The sequence below is a fragment of the Limanda limanda genome, chromosome 20, assembly GCF_963576545.1.
Source record: "Limanda limanda chromosome 20, fLimLim1.1, whole genome shotgun sequence".
In the NCBI taxonomy this organism is placed as follows: Eukaryota; Metazoa; Chordata; class Actinopteri; order Pleuronectiformes; family Pleuronectidae; genus Limanda; species Limanda limanda.
The window spans coordinates 19,309,774-19,323,152 of NC_083655.1; the positions used below are offsets into that span (position 1 = coordinate 19,309,774).

General features: G+C 42.2%; 1 protein-coding gene across 1 annotated transcript; it reads right to left on the reverse strand.

Moving 5' to 3' along the window:
- Positions 1-5,396: 5,396 nt before the first annotated feature.
- LOC133026688 (rab3 GTPase-activating protein catalytic subunit-like) lies at positions 5,397-8,348 on the reverse strand. The gene has a single exon (XM_061093609.1). The coding sequence runs from the start codon at positions 8,346-8,348 to the stop codon at positions 5,397-5,399; it is 2,952 nt and encodes a 983-aa protein (XP_060949592.1).
- Positions 8,349-13,379: the final 5,031 nt, after the last annotated feature.

The following is a 13,379-nucleotide window of genomic DNA, read 5'->3' on the forward strand; positions in this document are numbered from 1 at the left end:
CAATTTCCAACACAGTGATCCAACAACGCTGAGTGATACCATCGCTGACAGAGCCCTAGTCAGCAGCTGCAACATAGGATGTTGTCATTTGAAATGGTGACACTGACCTGGGGTTTGATAGATGGATACAATTATTACCAACACACCCCCAGCAGCACCCAGTCACCTCAGTGTGTCTCACCTCAGGTCAGACTGGAGAAAAAAAAATAAAAAACACCCTGTTTACTGCAGTGGTTGAGGTGGTAATCCTGATTTATCATTTTTGAGAACAGGCTTTACTTTGTGATAGCATAAATGTAATATTTGAAATGTCATTGAAAACACTTGATTAGAATTGGGATTTGACTGTGATGCCAGTGGAGAATGTTAATTTTGGTTTTGTAGGTTTTAAAAGTCTACCGCAGCTCCTGAGGGAAACATCTGGCTCTTTGTCTCTGCTGAGTAGTGCACAGTGAGTTTCAGAATTGGTTCATTAAAAAAGATGCCTTATTCATATTTGGTTATGTGAGTAGGGAATGGTGAGTTGGAATAATGAAAGAAAAATACTATACACCTTAATTATGTGACAGCAAGCATGATTTGAAGGATGATCGAGGCTAAATGGGAATAGTTTTTTTCATTAATGTAGTGAGAAAAAGGTTTAGAATGCAATTATTAGGGCCAGAGCACCGAACACAATGAGAGACAGTGAGGCCCTATTGAAATTGTAAGGAGTATTTTTTTCAGGCAAATGAATTGGCTTTTTGAGGGATTTAACATGCTCAAATTATTACCAAAATTTGCAGAAAATTAGAAAGTTGTAAAAATGTACGTATTCTGGAGTAATTTCAATGGGTGTGGCTAAATGGCTCAACGGCCAAACACAAAAATCAATACACAGGTGTATCATGACCAGACAAACAAAAAAGTTTGAGGTGCAAATTGTGCAATTAGAAAAATGCAACAGGAAGCCCACCATATTGCATTTAGTTGCCATATTTCACATTTTTTACTCTGAGGTACTTGTACTTATACTTGTAAGAGCTTATTTGTGTTGTGTCTGTTCCGTAGTTCTTACAGTGTTTTCTGAAGACTGGTTGTGAAGGAGAATTTATGTCCAAAAATAACGGTTGAACATCAATAAAAGCCTTTGGAAACATTAGTAAGCTTCACCATTGTCCGGCTGGGGTTCTCTACACCCACTGTTACTGGAAGGGTGTCCAGCTAGTGGAGTAGGTGCACTTTGTTGTTGCTGAAATCCATAATGTCAGTACTCCAGTAAACGAAACAGTGCATGAGGTGCATTAAATACATTTATTCTCCAGCATTTAGTGTGCTGATGTGAATTTCCTCTTGTTATTAGTTGGCTACTGGTTATTTCTCAATTCACCTCTTTTTTTTTTAAATACACTTTCAATTATCCTGCCTGACCAACATGAATCATAGTGCCTTAAATAAGTTCTCTACATAGTGCTCTTTTGGTGTCCTTTTCTGTGGTTGTGCTCTTAACAAACTCTTTAAGGTAAATATTACAATTTTGTGTTTTCCATGAAAACTCACACTTTTATTTATCAAATGAGTTGCAAAATGAATAGAAAATATAGTCAAGACATTGACAAGGTTAGAAATAATGATTTTTATTTGAAATATTAATGTTGTTCTTCAAACTTTGCTTTCGTCAAAGAATGCTCCATTTGCAGCAATTACAGCATTGCAGACCTTTGGCATTCTATCTGTTAATTTGTTGAGGTAATCTGTAATCTGAGGTAATCTTTTAACCCATGTTTTATTCTAAACCCAGCTTACAAATGTATGGGGCTTTCAACCGTCTGGAGATCTAATCCCCTCAGACCAATTTCATTATGTTTGCTGGTATATAATAGACTTGAAATCTCAGATTCTCCCCAGATAGATCGCAGCACTGAGACGATCCGGGTTACGGTCTCGGTCCCTGCATCTCACCCGTCCTACTGAGGAGGTTAAGGTTGGAAACTATTTTCCCAAGAAGATCACTCAACCGTAGACACCGAGTCCAAATGCGCCCAGACGTGCAATCCCACTTCTGACACCAAAGTTATCTACGTGTATTTTACAGTTTTTCTCAATTGGTTTGGCTCATTTCACGAAACAGAAATTACATTCTCAAAACTACACGTGCAAACCTCCAAACCACTGGGCACTTGTTCACAACAGATTGGCAGATCTCATTCCTTTAATCAAATTGCAATTGTATTAGCACAGCCTTGCACATGACAAGCACAATTTTCATATGATTTAGGACACCTTGCAAACGGTTAGGTACAATTGCCTTCAGTTAGCCCAATTACCAATTGAACATATCTTGCTGGTCTAAACTGAATGTTGCTTCTCAGTCAAGTGGTTGTTCTCTGCAGAACATGTTGGCATAATTTCATTGTTTACATCATCACCTGCACAGTAGGTCACTCCACTGTCAAAATCTTTCAGGCACATTATACCATGAAAAACATCATGGTATATACTGTAATATGGATCTCTTGGATCATCGGCCTAATTTTCAGGTGCAACTAGAACTTTACTAATCAAGGGGGAGTTTCACACATCCGATCACCAATCACACAGTAAGTTTAGTTAGCTGACAGGTGCTATCCAGGGAATAAATGCTTCCATCAAATATCTAGAGCTTGACCAAGTTCAGTACAATTTATGAACCTGGAAGCACCTGGCCAGGGAAACAACCAAGGGCAACTGCCTGCTCGAGGAAGAAGAGGAAGAGGAGCAAGGGTGCGTGGTGGTGGAGAAGGGGGAAGAGGCCGAGGAGGACCAAGACAACAATTTGTGCCAGATGAAATTCGGGCTACACTTGTGGACCATGTGGTCAACCATGGCCTCACAATGGCAGAGGCAGGTCGTCGAGTTCAGCCTAATGTGCCACGCTCTACAGTGTCCTCTATCATCCAAACATTCCGCAGGGAAAACAGGTATGTGGTCAGTCAACTATGGAATTATTGATGGTAGAGTTAACTGTAGTATTCAAATTTATTGAACTAAAGTCAAAGTAAACAAGTAAATACAAATGGTAATAGTGTCTATTCCCACACATTTTTCATTGTGTGGGACAATGTAAGCTTCCACCGTGGCCCGCTCATCAGGGCGTGGCTCACTGCCCATCCAAGAATGCTGATGGTGCTCTTATCACCTTACTCCCCATTCCTCAATCCTATCGAGGAGTTTTTATCTGCATGGAGGTGGAGAGTCTATGAGCATCGGGCTCAAAACCAGAGGTCCCTTCTCGGGGCAATGGATGCTGCTTGTGGTGTTGTCACAGCAGAGCAGTGTCAGGGATGGTTGCAGCATGCACGCCGATTCTTCCCCCGTTGCATAGCAAGGGAGAACATCAGATGTGATGTTGATGGAAGTCTGTGGCCAGACAGACGAGAGCGCGAGGATGAGCAGGCGAGTGAGGATGAAAACTAGTGAAACTCCAGCTTTACTTTAGTTTGTTACTGTATGTGTTGTTAGTGTAGGCTATACCTAATTTTAGTTTTGATGTGCTAATTGTCCCGCAGTATATTGTGCTATACATATTTTCTGTTACTGTAACCACGATGTATGGCAATTACTGTAACAATTTCCATGGCTGTATGACTGCAATAAAGTATTTTATGTGAAACCCTGAATTAATCTTTTTTCTGTTTACACATAGTATTCTGGAAAGAAAACATCTACTGAAACCATTCAGTGTCAAAGGACTGAGCCAAGATTGAAATGTGCACATGAGGGATATTTCTATGGTCCACTGCCACACTGACAAAACATCTAAACATTTTGACCTGTAGTGTTTAAACAATGCCAAAGGGACTTTTCATTTTGGGGGCACTGACTATTTGTATGAGAAAAGGATTTAGTTTTGACTGATGAGTTGTCTGTTTTGGGAGAGATATTACCTTTTGCAGGTGTGCCATGGAGTTTTGCTGAACCATCCAGGTTATTTTGGCAAATGTATTTAAACCTTGGAGAATGTCCTTTTTCCACTGAGAGATGAGCCACAGCAATCGAGAAGGAACTTTTCATTTTCGGGGCACTGACTATTTATATGAGAAAATGATTTGGTTTTGAAGCTTGAGTTAACTGTTTTGGGTGAGATATGACCTTTTGAAGGTGATCCATGTAGTTGTGCTGAACCATATAGGCTATTTTGCCAATTGCACTTAGTGCTCTGAGAATGTAATTTCTGTTTCGTGAAATGAGCCAAACCAATTGAGAAAAACTGTAATAGGGGCTTTCTGCAGAAAGGATCAACACAGAGAGTCACAAGGATCTCAGAGTGAAATGGAAAACAGTCAAATGCAAGGATCTTATATAGGAGGACTAAGGCTATCTCTCAGAACCAGTTCAGACTGGTTCTGTAAGCGCAGGTTGAGAGAGGAATCTAAACACAGACAAGTGATTTACATGTGTTTCCTTTGGAGATAAGCAGCAATACATTCAGTTCTTTGGAGAGTAAATAAGTGGCAAAAGGGTCCGACAGTTCAGGCCATAAAACACCTCAGGTCATAAAGCATTTGGACCGTTTGTATATACAGGTCATAAACGTCTTTAGACAAGGCTGCAAAAACTTACTTTCCAAATACAAAATAGTTTGTCAACCATACTCAGTTAATTTTTCTACTGCAGTATCTTCCTGTCCTGCATAGTACAACCTGAACAAATCTGCTGGTGCTCACCTTCCCCTGGTTTGAGACCAGGACAAAGAACAAGGAGAGGAGATTATGTTTACAGGCAAACCACTGATCTCCTTATTTGGGAGAAATGATAATTTTTTGTTTGTGTGTAGGCATGTATAAAAAGGTCAAATGTACAGGCTCTAATAATCCCATGTTATCCCTTGTTTATGTTTGTCTTTGATTGGTTTAGTGTTGCTATCTACTATCTGCATCAACAGTTAAACCTAATAAGACAAATATTACCTTTTTCATCCATAATACTTTGCATGGAAACCCCAGAATTGTTAGATTTGGAGATACATTGTTCAGGTAATCTTCATCACTAACATGCTGAATGAGAATTAACAACCTGCTGTGTGTTGGTAAAACACTTGGTTTTAATTGCTTTTAATGGTTTATTTTTTATTTTTAAGTCTTTTATTTTAGAAATGAAAGTCTGGCCAGTTATATTTGGGATTTATGAGTCACCAGCCTCCCCTGACTTTTCTGTGTGTTTTACTGCAAGACTTGGGCGCTCTTCTGAGTGTTGTTCCCTCCTGTTCTTCTTCCTGGTCCACAGGGAGGAGCCTGTTCCAGATACCCAGTTTTGTGTCGCTGTTTTCATACTTTTGTTTTCTCCTGTAAAAATTATTTCCAACCTATTACACTTTGGTTTGAGATGAAATACAGTGAACCAGTATTTACAGTATATACAGTGACACAGTATTCATCTTAGAAGAAGGAAGTGTCTGAAGAGAAGGCCCCTGCCAATCTGAACTCCTTCCTCAACAACACACAGAAGAGCCGCTGAGGCAGAGCTTTGGAGTACGGTGCCGGCCGAGGGACACATGTACGCAACAGAATCTCCCTGCCTGCCGGAGAAGGGAAGTCAGGCACTTTGATGCTTACTCCATTTGGCTTCCTGACATTTCCCAAATCTTCTTCCAGTGGTGTCAGGAGAGAAGCCCTCTGAGCGATGACAAAGAGTCTGTGGATGATGCTGCCCGCTGGCCCCTGGCCAGCTCTACTGACTACAACCTCTGGTTCTTCCAAGAGGGAGATCACAAACTTTTCTACTTCAGCTTTGTCTTCTTCACTCTCACCCTCATTGACGACAAACTTGGCCTTGAGTGAGCGAGCTTGTGTGATGACTGTTTCCATGGTTATCAACTGGTTGATGAAATCCTCTAACTTCTTGTTGTCATGGATGTGGGGCTGCAGTAGAATGCTGGCTTGAGATGTAGCTTGCTGAATGCTTTTTTTGACCGATGGAATGTCTTCTACTAACTCCTCCTCCTTCAACTTCAGAATAGCAGCATGGAGTATGCAGGGCAGGAGATGATGTGTTAGGTCAGCAGGTTTCTGTACAGCCAAATAATGCAGAACATTCTCGGCTTCCTTAGTGATATCAAAAAGCCTTCTCTGGCGGCATGCAGGTAAAATCCTTGCTGTCTCCCAAGTCTCTGGCCACATGTTGTCTGGGAACTTCATCCTGGCACTAAGATTCCCTTTCACCACTGTGTTACCCTTCTCATCAATGACCTCCTCCTCTATGTAATCCCTTGGTGAATACCAGCGCACAAAGTCCTCAAGAACACAGCCTGGATTGGCTGCCTTAAATGACTCCATGTCAGAGAGTAGACATTCACTCTGCATCCGAGCACAGAGGTTGGTACCTTCAGCTGATGTACCCAGTTTGGCCAGTACTTCTGACTGCTCCTCTAACAAATCCTCTGTCATGGGAGCAGGTTCCTGTGTGACAGGAACATAGATAGGATCTTGTGAGTTTAGTAGAGTCATGTTCTTAAAGGGGTGGAGTCTGCCCTCTGCATTACTTTTGCTTCCATCCTTTTTATTCTCTGTATATGGAGCTTCTACCTCCCCCTGGTCACTCAGACACTCACAGAATTCCTCCTCACTGTCGCTCCGAGAGTCGCAGGATTTTCCCAAAGACATTTCCTTTGTTGAGGAGGATGCTGTTGTTGTTACAATCATTGACTCTGGTACAGGAAAGCTTTTCTGGTAGCCATCAGACACCCTGCACTCTCGTTCTTTGTTTGCCTCCAGCACCTTGCAAGCCTCATCTCTGGCCCTCTTTCTCTCAATGCAGCAGTTCAGCATCTGTAGCTTCTGATGCAAAAGACAACAGCGAAGATCAGGAGGTCCTACAGCCAGTCCATAAATGAGGTGGTTATTTTCCCAGTGGTAGCGCAACTCTAGGACAAATTCCTGCCAGAGGTGGGCAACAGCCCGCAGCCCACCATAATTGTAGTTTGCCAAACACACACACAGTGCTAGTCGGTAGGTCAGACTATCAATGGGTGCTGACTTTAGCTGGAGGTAAAGGTTACACACAGAGTTTTTATCTTGCTCGGCTTTCTCACAGGAGTTTTCCTCTGAAGCTTTATTTTTGCTGTTCTCTGATGATCTCTCCACAGCAGCATCTAGGAAGAGATACAGAAGGACAGAGTTGAGTATATCAGTGTTCCGTGGTGACTCATCATCGTGTCTTTGGCGTTGGATGTGCTTTCGGGCGCTGTGCACCATATTGGAGACAGATAGTTTAGAGATAGGCACTGTTGCGGCTGGCTCTGTCAGCTTAGATAAAGCAGTGCTGACGTCACTATTTTCTTTGCCCTCATCTTCAACCAATCTTCTTCCAAGAATGTCCTCTGTAGACTCCTTCCTAAAGGAGAGCTTCAAGAACTCTGTCAGTAAGTCACCCAGTAAACATTGAGGGTTTTCAGCAGTCCTAACTCGAACCGACCAGTGAGGAGCTTGGAGAGGGTCAAGGTCACTGTACACGTCATTATCCACAACTGTGCCTTCTGGCAGATGAGGCCAAGTGGTTGCAAGATAAAGTTCAATGATTGGCTCCTCGCAGGCTCCAAAAGGAAGTTTACCAAACTCCACTCCTCCCACTTCACCTCCAAGAAGTGTGTCCAAGTCTGGAGGCTGCTTTGGCCACAAATACTGGTGCCAGTCCTGGAGAATGTAGGTAAAACGGATCGTGATGTTGACTGGAGGTAGAGGGGACTGGTTACAACCTATTTTAGACTTGAAGATATCGAGAAGGCCAGACAGGTGGTTATACTGACTTGGCACCTTCCAGAGGTGGACCATCTCAAAGTCAGTGCGCACCCCTGGACCCAGGCACTCTCCAGCATACATCTGTCTCCACTTCTGCTGGATCTGAACAAATATGGGGACCTGGCAGCCACTGTTGGCCAGAGAAATGGCAATGGAACTGAAGAGAAGATTGCATTTTGACTCACTGATGATGGCCTCATAGTTGGTGCTAGGGTTAATGACCACAAATTCTCGTATACCATACCACCTGACCAGGCAGTGAGCATGAGGCGGGAAATCATTGTTCATACACAGAAGGTCCTCCATTGCCAAGGGGAAGGCATCTTCCTCAAAATTGTCCTTCCCAGTATCCTTCTCACCTTTTTTCAGGAAGTGGTGAGTTATGAGGAACTTAAAGTCAGCAAAATTTATTTCCAGAGACTTTTCCCCCCAGGTGCCTCTGGTGTATTCACCCTTTTCAAGGGACAGGTTTCCTGCTGAGTTCCCAATCAGCCTCCAGTCATTCAGCACTTCCTCCACTCTGGACACAAACCGTTCCCACTCTGACGCTGTTGTGAAGTCTGTGATCTCAAACACCTCCAACATCTCAAACATGACGTTACATAGGTGGCCTCTGCTCTCTGGATGACGCACTTGACTGCATCCTTCCCTGAAGCACTGGACACAGGTTCACGCTGTCTTGGCACCCACTTCACCGGGCGTTGTCGCGAGATCATCCCGGACGAGCCCCCAATTGTTACCGGCACCAGACCTAGGGGAAATCTAGACCAGCAGCAAGGGTTACACAGGCTAGGGAGCGCTGCATAACCAATAGAGACATAGATATAGTCTCTGTGGATTTAAGAAGGGAGGAGACTAAGTTTAGCATGTTGCTCAGGCTGAACTCATTTATTATGAAATATCACAACTTATAGATCTTACCCAGACTTTAATTTGTACTTTTTCTTCCATGATTCCTTTGATGCTGAGCCGTCAACAAACTCCAGTCCTGCCGTGTCAGTGGTCATAGATCAAAGGAATCTTTGATGTCTTGCTAAGGTGACGTCTCTCTCTTTCTCTCTCTCAGAATTGGGACATTTCCTCAAACTGTGTAAACATTGAGGTACAGCGAAGATTCATCCTTCTTCAAAGGAGACGATTATGTCATAAGTCCACTGTGCATTGCCCTATCACCACCAAATTTCTCTCTCATGATGTCCTCATGTACTACCTCATGCAGCCTTTGGAGATCACTGCAGCTAATGGCACAGACGTTCCTTTTGATGGCTGGGTAGATGTTGAACTTCAGGTCTGCAGTGAGAATTACGGACATGTTGAAATACAAGTGCCGCTGTTAATCAGCAGCAACAGCCTGAACTGTCCTCTGTTAGGCAGTAATGTTATAGCTGAGATAATCAAAACAAATCAAGATGAGACAGATATTTCCGCTTTGCCTAAGGAAACTTTAAGTATCAGTGATAGTGCAGTGGAAGCGCTAGTTTCTAACCTCCAGAATCGTACTATTGATGCAATAGCCTATGAGTACTGCGTGAGAACAGGGAATAGAGGTCTAAACATTCCTGTGGGGCAGATTTGTGAGCTTAAGTGTAGAGTCAGAGAGTGGCCAAAGTGCGGGACTATGTTCTTTCAACCTCACCTAGTGAGTTACTCTCCTGAAGGGTTAGAGCTAATGCCAGATTTGGTAGATGATCCAAGTGGGTCCACAGTTCTAGGCACATTGGAGGAAGTTACTGCAGTGACACCAGTTAACTGTTTTTTAGGTGGTTCAAAGCCACATCCAACTTTTAATGTCTACTCAACTCAGCTAAAAACCGATGCAGGAAGAAGCGAATGAGAGACATGACACACCGGACATGACGAACAGAGATGGCACCCTCCTGTGGAGTGTCACATCTTGAAGAGGATGAGCAAAAGATGGTCAGAGACATGTTGTATGAAGAGTCAGATTTGTTCACTAAGATGACTCCGACATTGGTTGCATCCCAAACTGACGACTGAAAATTCACCTGAAGGACAAAACACCAGTCCAAGACTCCTACAACTCAGTTCCCCAACCCCTGTACAAAGAGGTAAAGGACTATGTCCAGAACCTGCTCGACCATGGCTCAAATTCTGACCAAAATATGCAGAAAATTAAAGAGTGGTGAAAATGTACGTATTCTGTAGTAATTTTAAATGGGTGTGGCAAAAAGGCTCAATGGTACGGAAGAGGATTAGGGCCACTGTGGAAAAAATAAATGAGTTCTGAGTTTAAAATCAGAATTCTGACTCTTTTCAGAATTCTGACTTTTTTCTCAGAATTCTGACTTTAAACTCAGAATTCTGACTTTAAACTCAGAATTCTGACTTTAAAGTCAGAATTCTGACTTTTTTCTCAGAATTCTGACTTTAATCTCAGAATTCTGACTTTAAACTCAGAATTCTGACTTTAAACTCAGAATTCTGACTTTTTTTTTTTTCTCAGAATTCTGAGTTTAAAGTCAGAAGTATAGGTGCCTGTGGCAAACCAACTTCAGGGCTCAGAGCAACACAACATAGGCTACTTTCCATCGGACTGAAAATGTCGGACCTCAGTGAGTTTTTGCGTGCTCGAAGGGTCCCCGAGGAACCCATTTCATTCATGGAAGAGCAGAAGGTGAGTGAAGAAGATATGTGTGGGTTTGGTGCTTGGTGTTTGCAAAAACGAAGAAATGGCTGCAGATATGATGTATGTTACAAGCTCGTTAACTCGTTGCATGTTTGATAGCTTAAATGATTGTGCTACTGCTAGCATAGGTGGATGTCCAGAGAGGATTCGTGCAGACCGGGGAACAGAAAATGTTTATGTTGAAGAAATGCAGATGTTTTTGCGGAGAAACCATCCAGACAGTTTTGCAGGAGAGAAGAGTTTCCTTTATGAAGCAAACCAGCGCATTGAAGGATGGTGGGGTACCCTTCGCAAACAGAGTGTGCAGTTCTGGATGAACTTATTTCAAACTTTCCAGGATGATGGTCATTTCACAGGAGACTTTTTGGACAAAAGTCTAATCCAGTTCTGTTTCATGAATCTTGTTCAGGTAAAAATCTTTCCTCAACCTCTGAAATGAAGTTGCTGTAGGTTGTATTGGAATTGTAGTAGTTGTTGTTGTTTGTAATTATTCGTTAAATAATTTATTTTTGATTTTGGCATTTTCTACCCCTCCATATACAATACAACACATCAACCTAGGCCTCAGTATAGACAGGCAACAGTTAAGTGTTGCAAAACCTATTTCACATTTCTGTATGTACTGTGCTTCTTTCTATGCAGGATGAACTTGACAAAGTTGTCACCACCTGGAATTCACACAAAATCAGACCAAGATCAAGTGGTGACATGGCATCGGGTCGGCCAGTTGTGATGTATTCATTCCCAGAGCTGCACAGTGCTGAGGATAGACTCAAACCTGGAGGAGGTCACTGTGTGTATGGAAGAGTGCATTCCGAAAGTGAGTTTCCTTGTGATGAAACCCTTTTTGAACTGTGTTGTCTCCTGATGGAGGAGAATGGGTGGGATGCTCCTGCAGATCCACTTGCTGCGGCTGATCTGTACATCATGTTAAGAGACGAGTTTTTCCCAGTCACATAATGTGAAAGTACTTGTCTTATCTAGATTATTATTTTCTTTTGTTTTATACAGGATATACGATTTTAATAAACTTGATATGTGTAAACACAACCTATAAGTTTTCTTGTCAAAAATTTACCAATAAAGGGCCACAAACCTTTGATTCGGCAGGGAAAGCAAAGGGAAAATGAACTTGATGAGCGACTGTTTATCCGTTTTTGGTGCATGTTATTGATGTAAAAACATTTTAGAAATTTTAGGTAAGATATTCACTTTGCCTGACACCCACTATTGAACTTGTGGGGATAGAGGGCCAACTGGAGAGACAGAATGCCCTCCAGGAGGAGATGGTGCATATCAAACGCCAGAAGTTGGAGCTGCACTGGAGACAGCTGGCACTTGCCGAGGCGCAGTTCAACCGTCCCTCCATCTCGGTCCCAATAATTCTCCCCCAGGATGCAGGTAAGGGGAATTTCTATTTTTTTCTCCACATTGCACAATGTATCCCGTTCAATTTCACTAATCAATCTCCCTTCATTGCAGGTGATGCAGATGCAGACGCCCAGTAAAGACAGCGGTGCCACCGCTTTTTGTTTCTCTTTATGTTTTTTTAATAAACTACTTTTCCTTTTCAATCATGTGTTGTGTGGATCATTTTGCATTGAAATAAGGGTGTCAAACCTAGCAACAAAAAGTCCCAGGCAATTTGTATTGTGTGTCATTGATTTGAGTAGATTCATGACCTGTGCGTAATGTGCGTCCTGACGCACGTGCTTATCCTCTCACTACTTTCAGCACCGCTAATTCCCCACGTGTTACCTGGCCTCCTCTATTCAAAAGTTGGAAAAATTAAGGGGGTGGCCCAGTTAATAACATAAATAATACCAATGCATTATCCAGGGTGCCACATAATGTCACAGCCCTGTTATCTGGAAAAAAAACAACAACTGTGGTAGAAGAAGTAACATTTTATTCACAATAAAATGTCATGAAAATAAACATTTTTCTTTGTTAAAGCAATAACATGGTAAAATCCCAACCTATATGTCTGCAACAAGTTGGTGTCACAAGATAGTTGGCAACTGTATCTTTCTAGTGGGCGGCTGTGGCTGAGGGGTAGAGTGGTCGTCCTCCAACCTGAAGGTCGGCGGTTCGATCCCCAGGCTGAACCATCTGCATGCCGAAGTGTCCTTGGGCAAGATGCTGAACCCTCAATAGCCCCCCATAGAATAACAAAGTGCTGCAAGTAGATGCACTGTATGAATGTGTGTGTGAATGGGTGAATGTGAAACTGTACTGTAAAGCGCTTTGAGTGGTCTTCATCAGACTAGAAAAGCGCTATAAAAATACAAATCCATCCATTTACCATTTAGTGCCACCGCCCTGTTTTGTCCTCACCTGTTTGGCTCCTTTACCATCATCATGAATACATCCTATCTCTACATTTTGTGTAGTTTTTAGCTTCTTTGTGTCTGTTGTTCTTGTGTCTTCATGTAATGTCTTCTCCTTCGTGCTTTCCTTTCTGACTCATTTTCTCACAAAGTCTCTCCAAAAGCCCTTGCTTTCGTTTGGGGAGGGACTTTTTACTTCTGCAGAAATTGAAGACAGCAATTCGGTCCCCGTAGGAAGGAATGTAATTTTCCAGAGTTGCATCATCCATGAGTACAATGACATCATGGTCGATCTGCACAGAGGAGGACATAAAATAAGAGACAATGATTTTTTTTTCAATGTGCACATGCAAACATGTTCAAGTGATTCTACATGCTCTCACTGTGAGACAGATTCCAGAGATGTTGCCTGCAATCATCTAGTTTACTGTATTCTGGACCCTTTCCATGCATGTAGGAAAAGCCTTTGCGTTGACTTAAGTGAAACTAGTGCTACTGAAAAAATACATGTTTTTATAAAAATAAAATAAAGACAGTCTTTCTTGACTTCACTTAACATAAATACTTGTTTTTATAAAAAATAAAAGAATGACAGTCTTTCTTGAATTCAATTAACATAAACATCATATTTAACTGTTAACACTAATG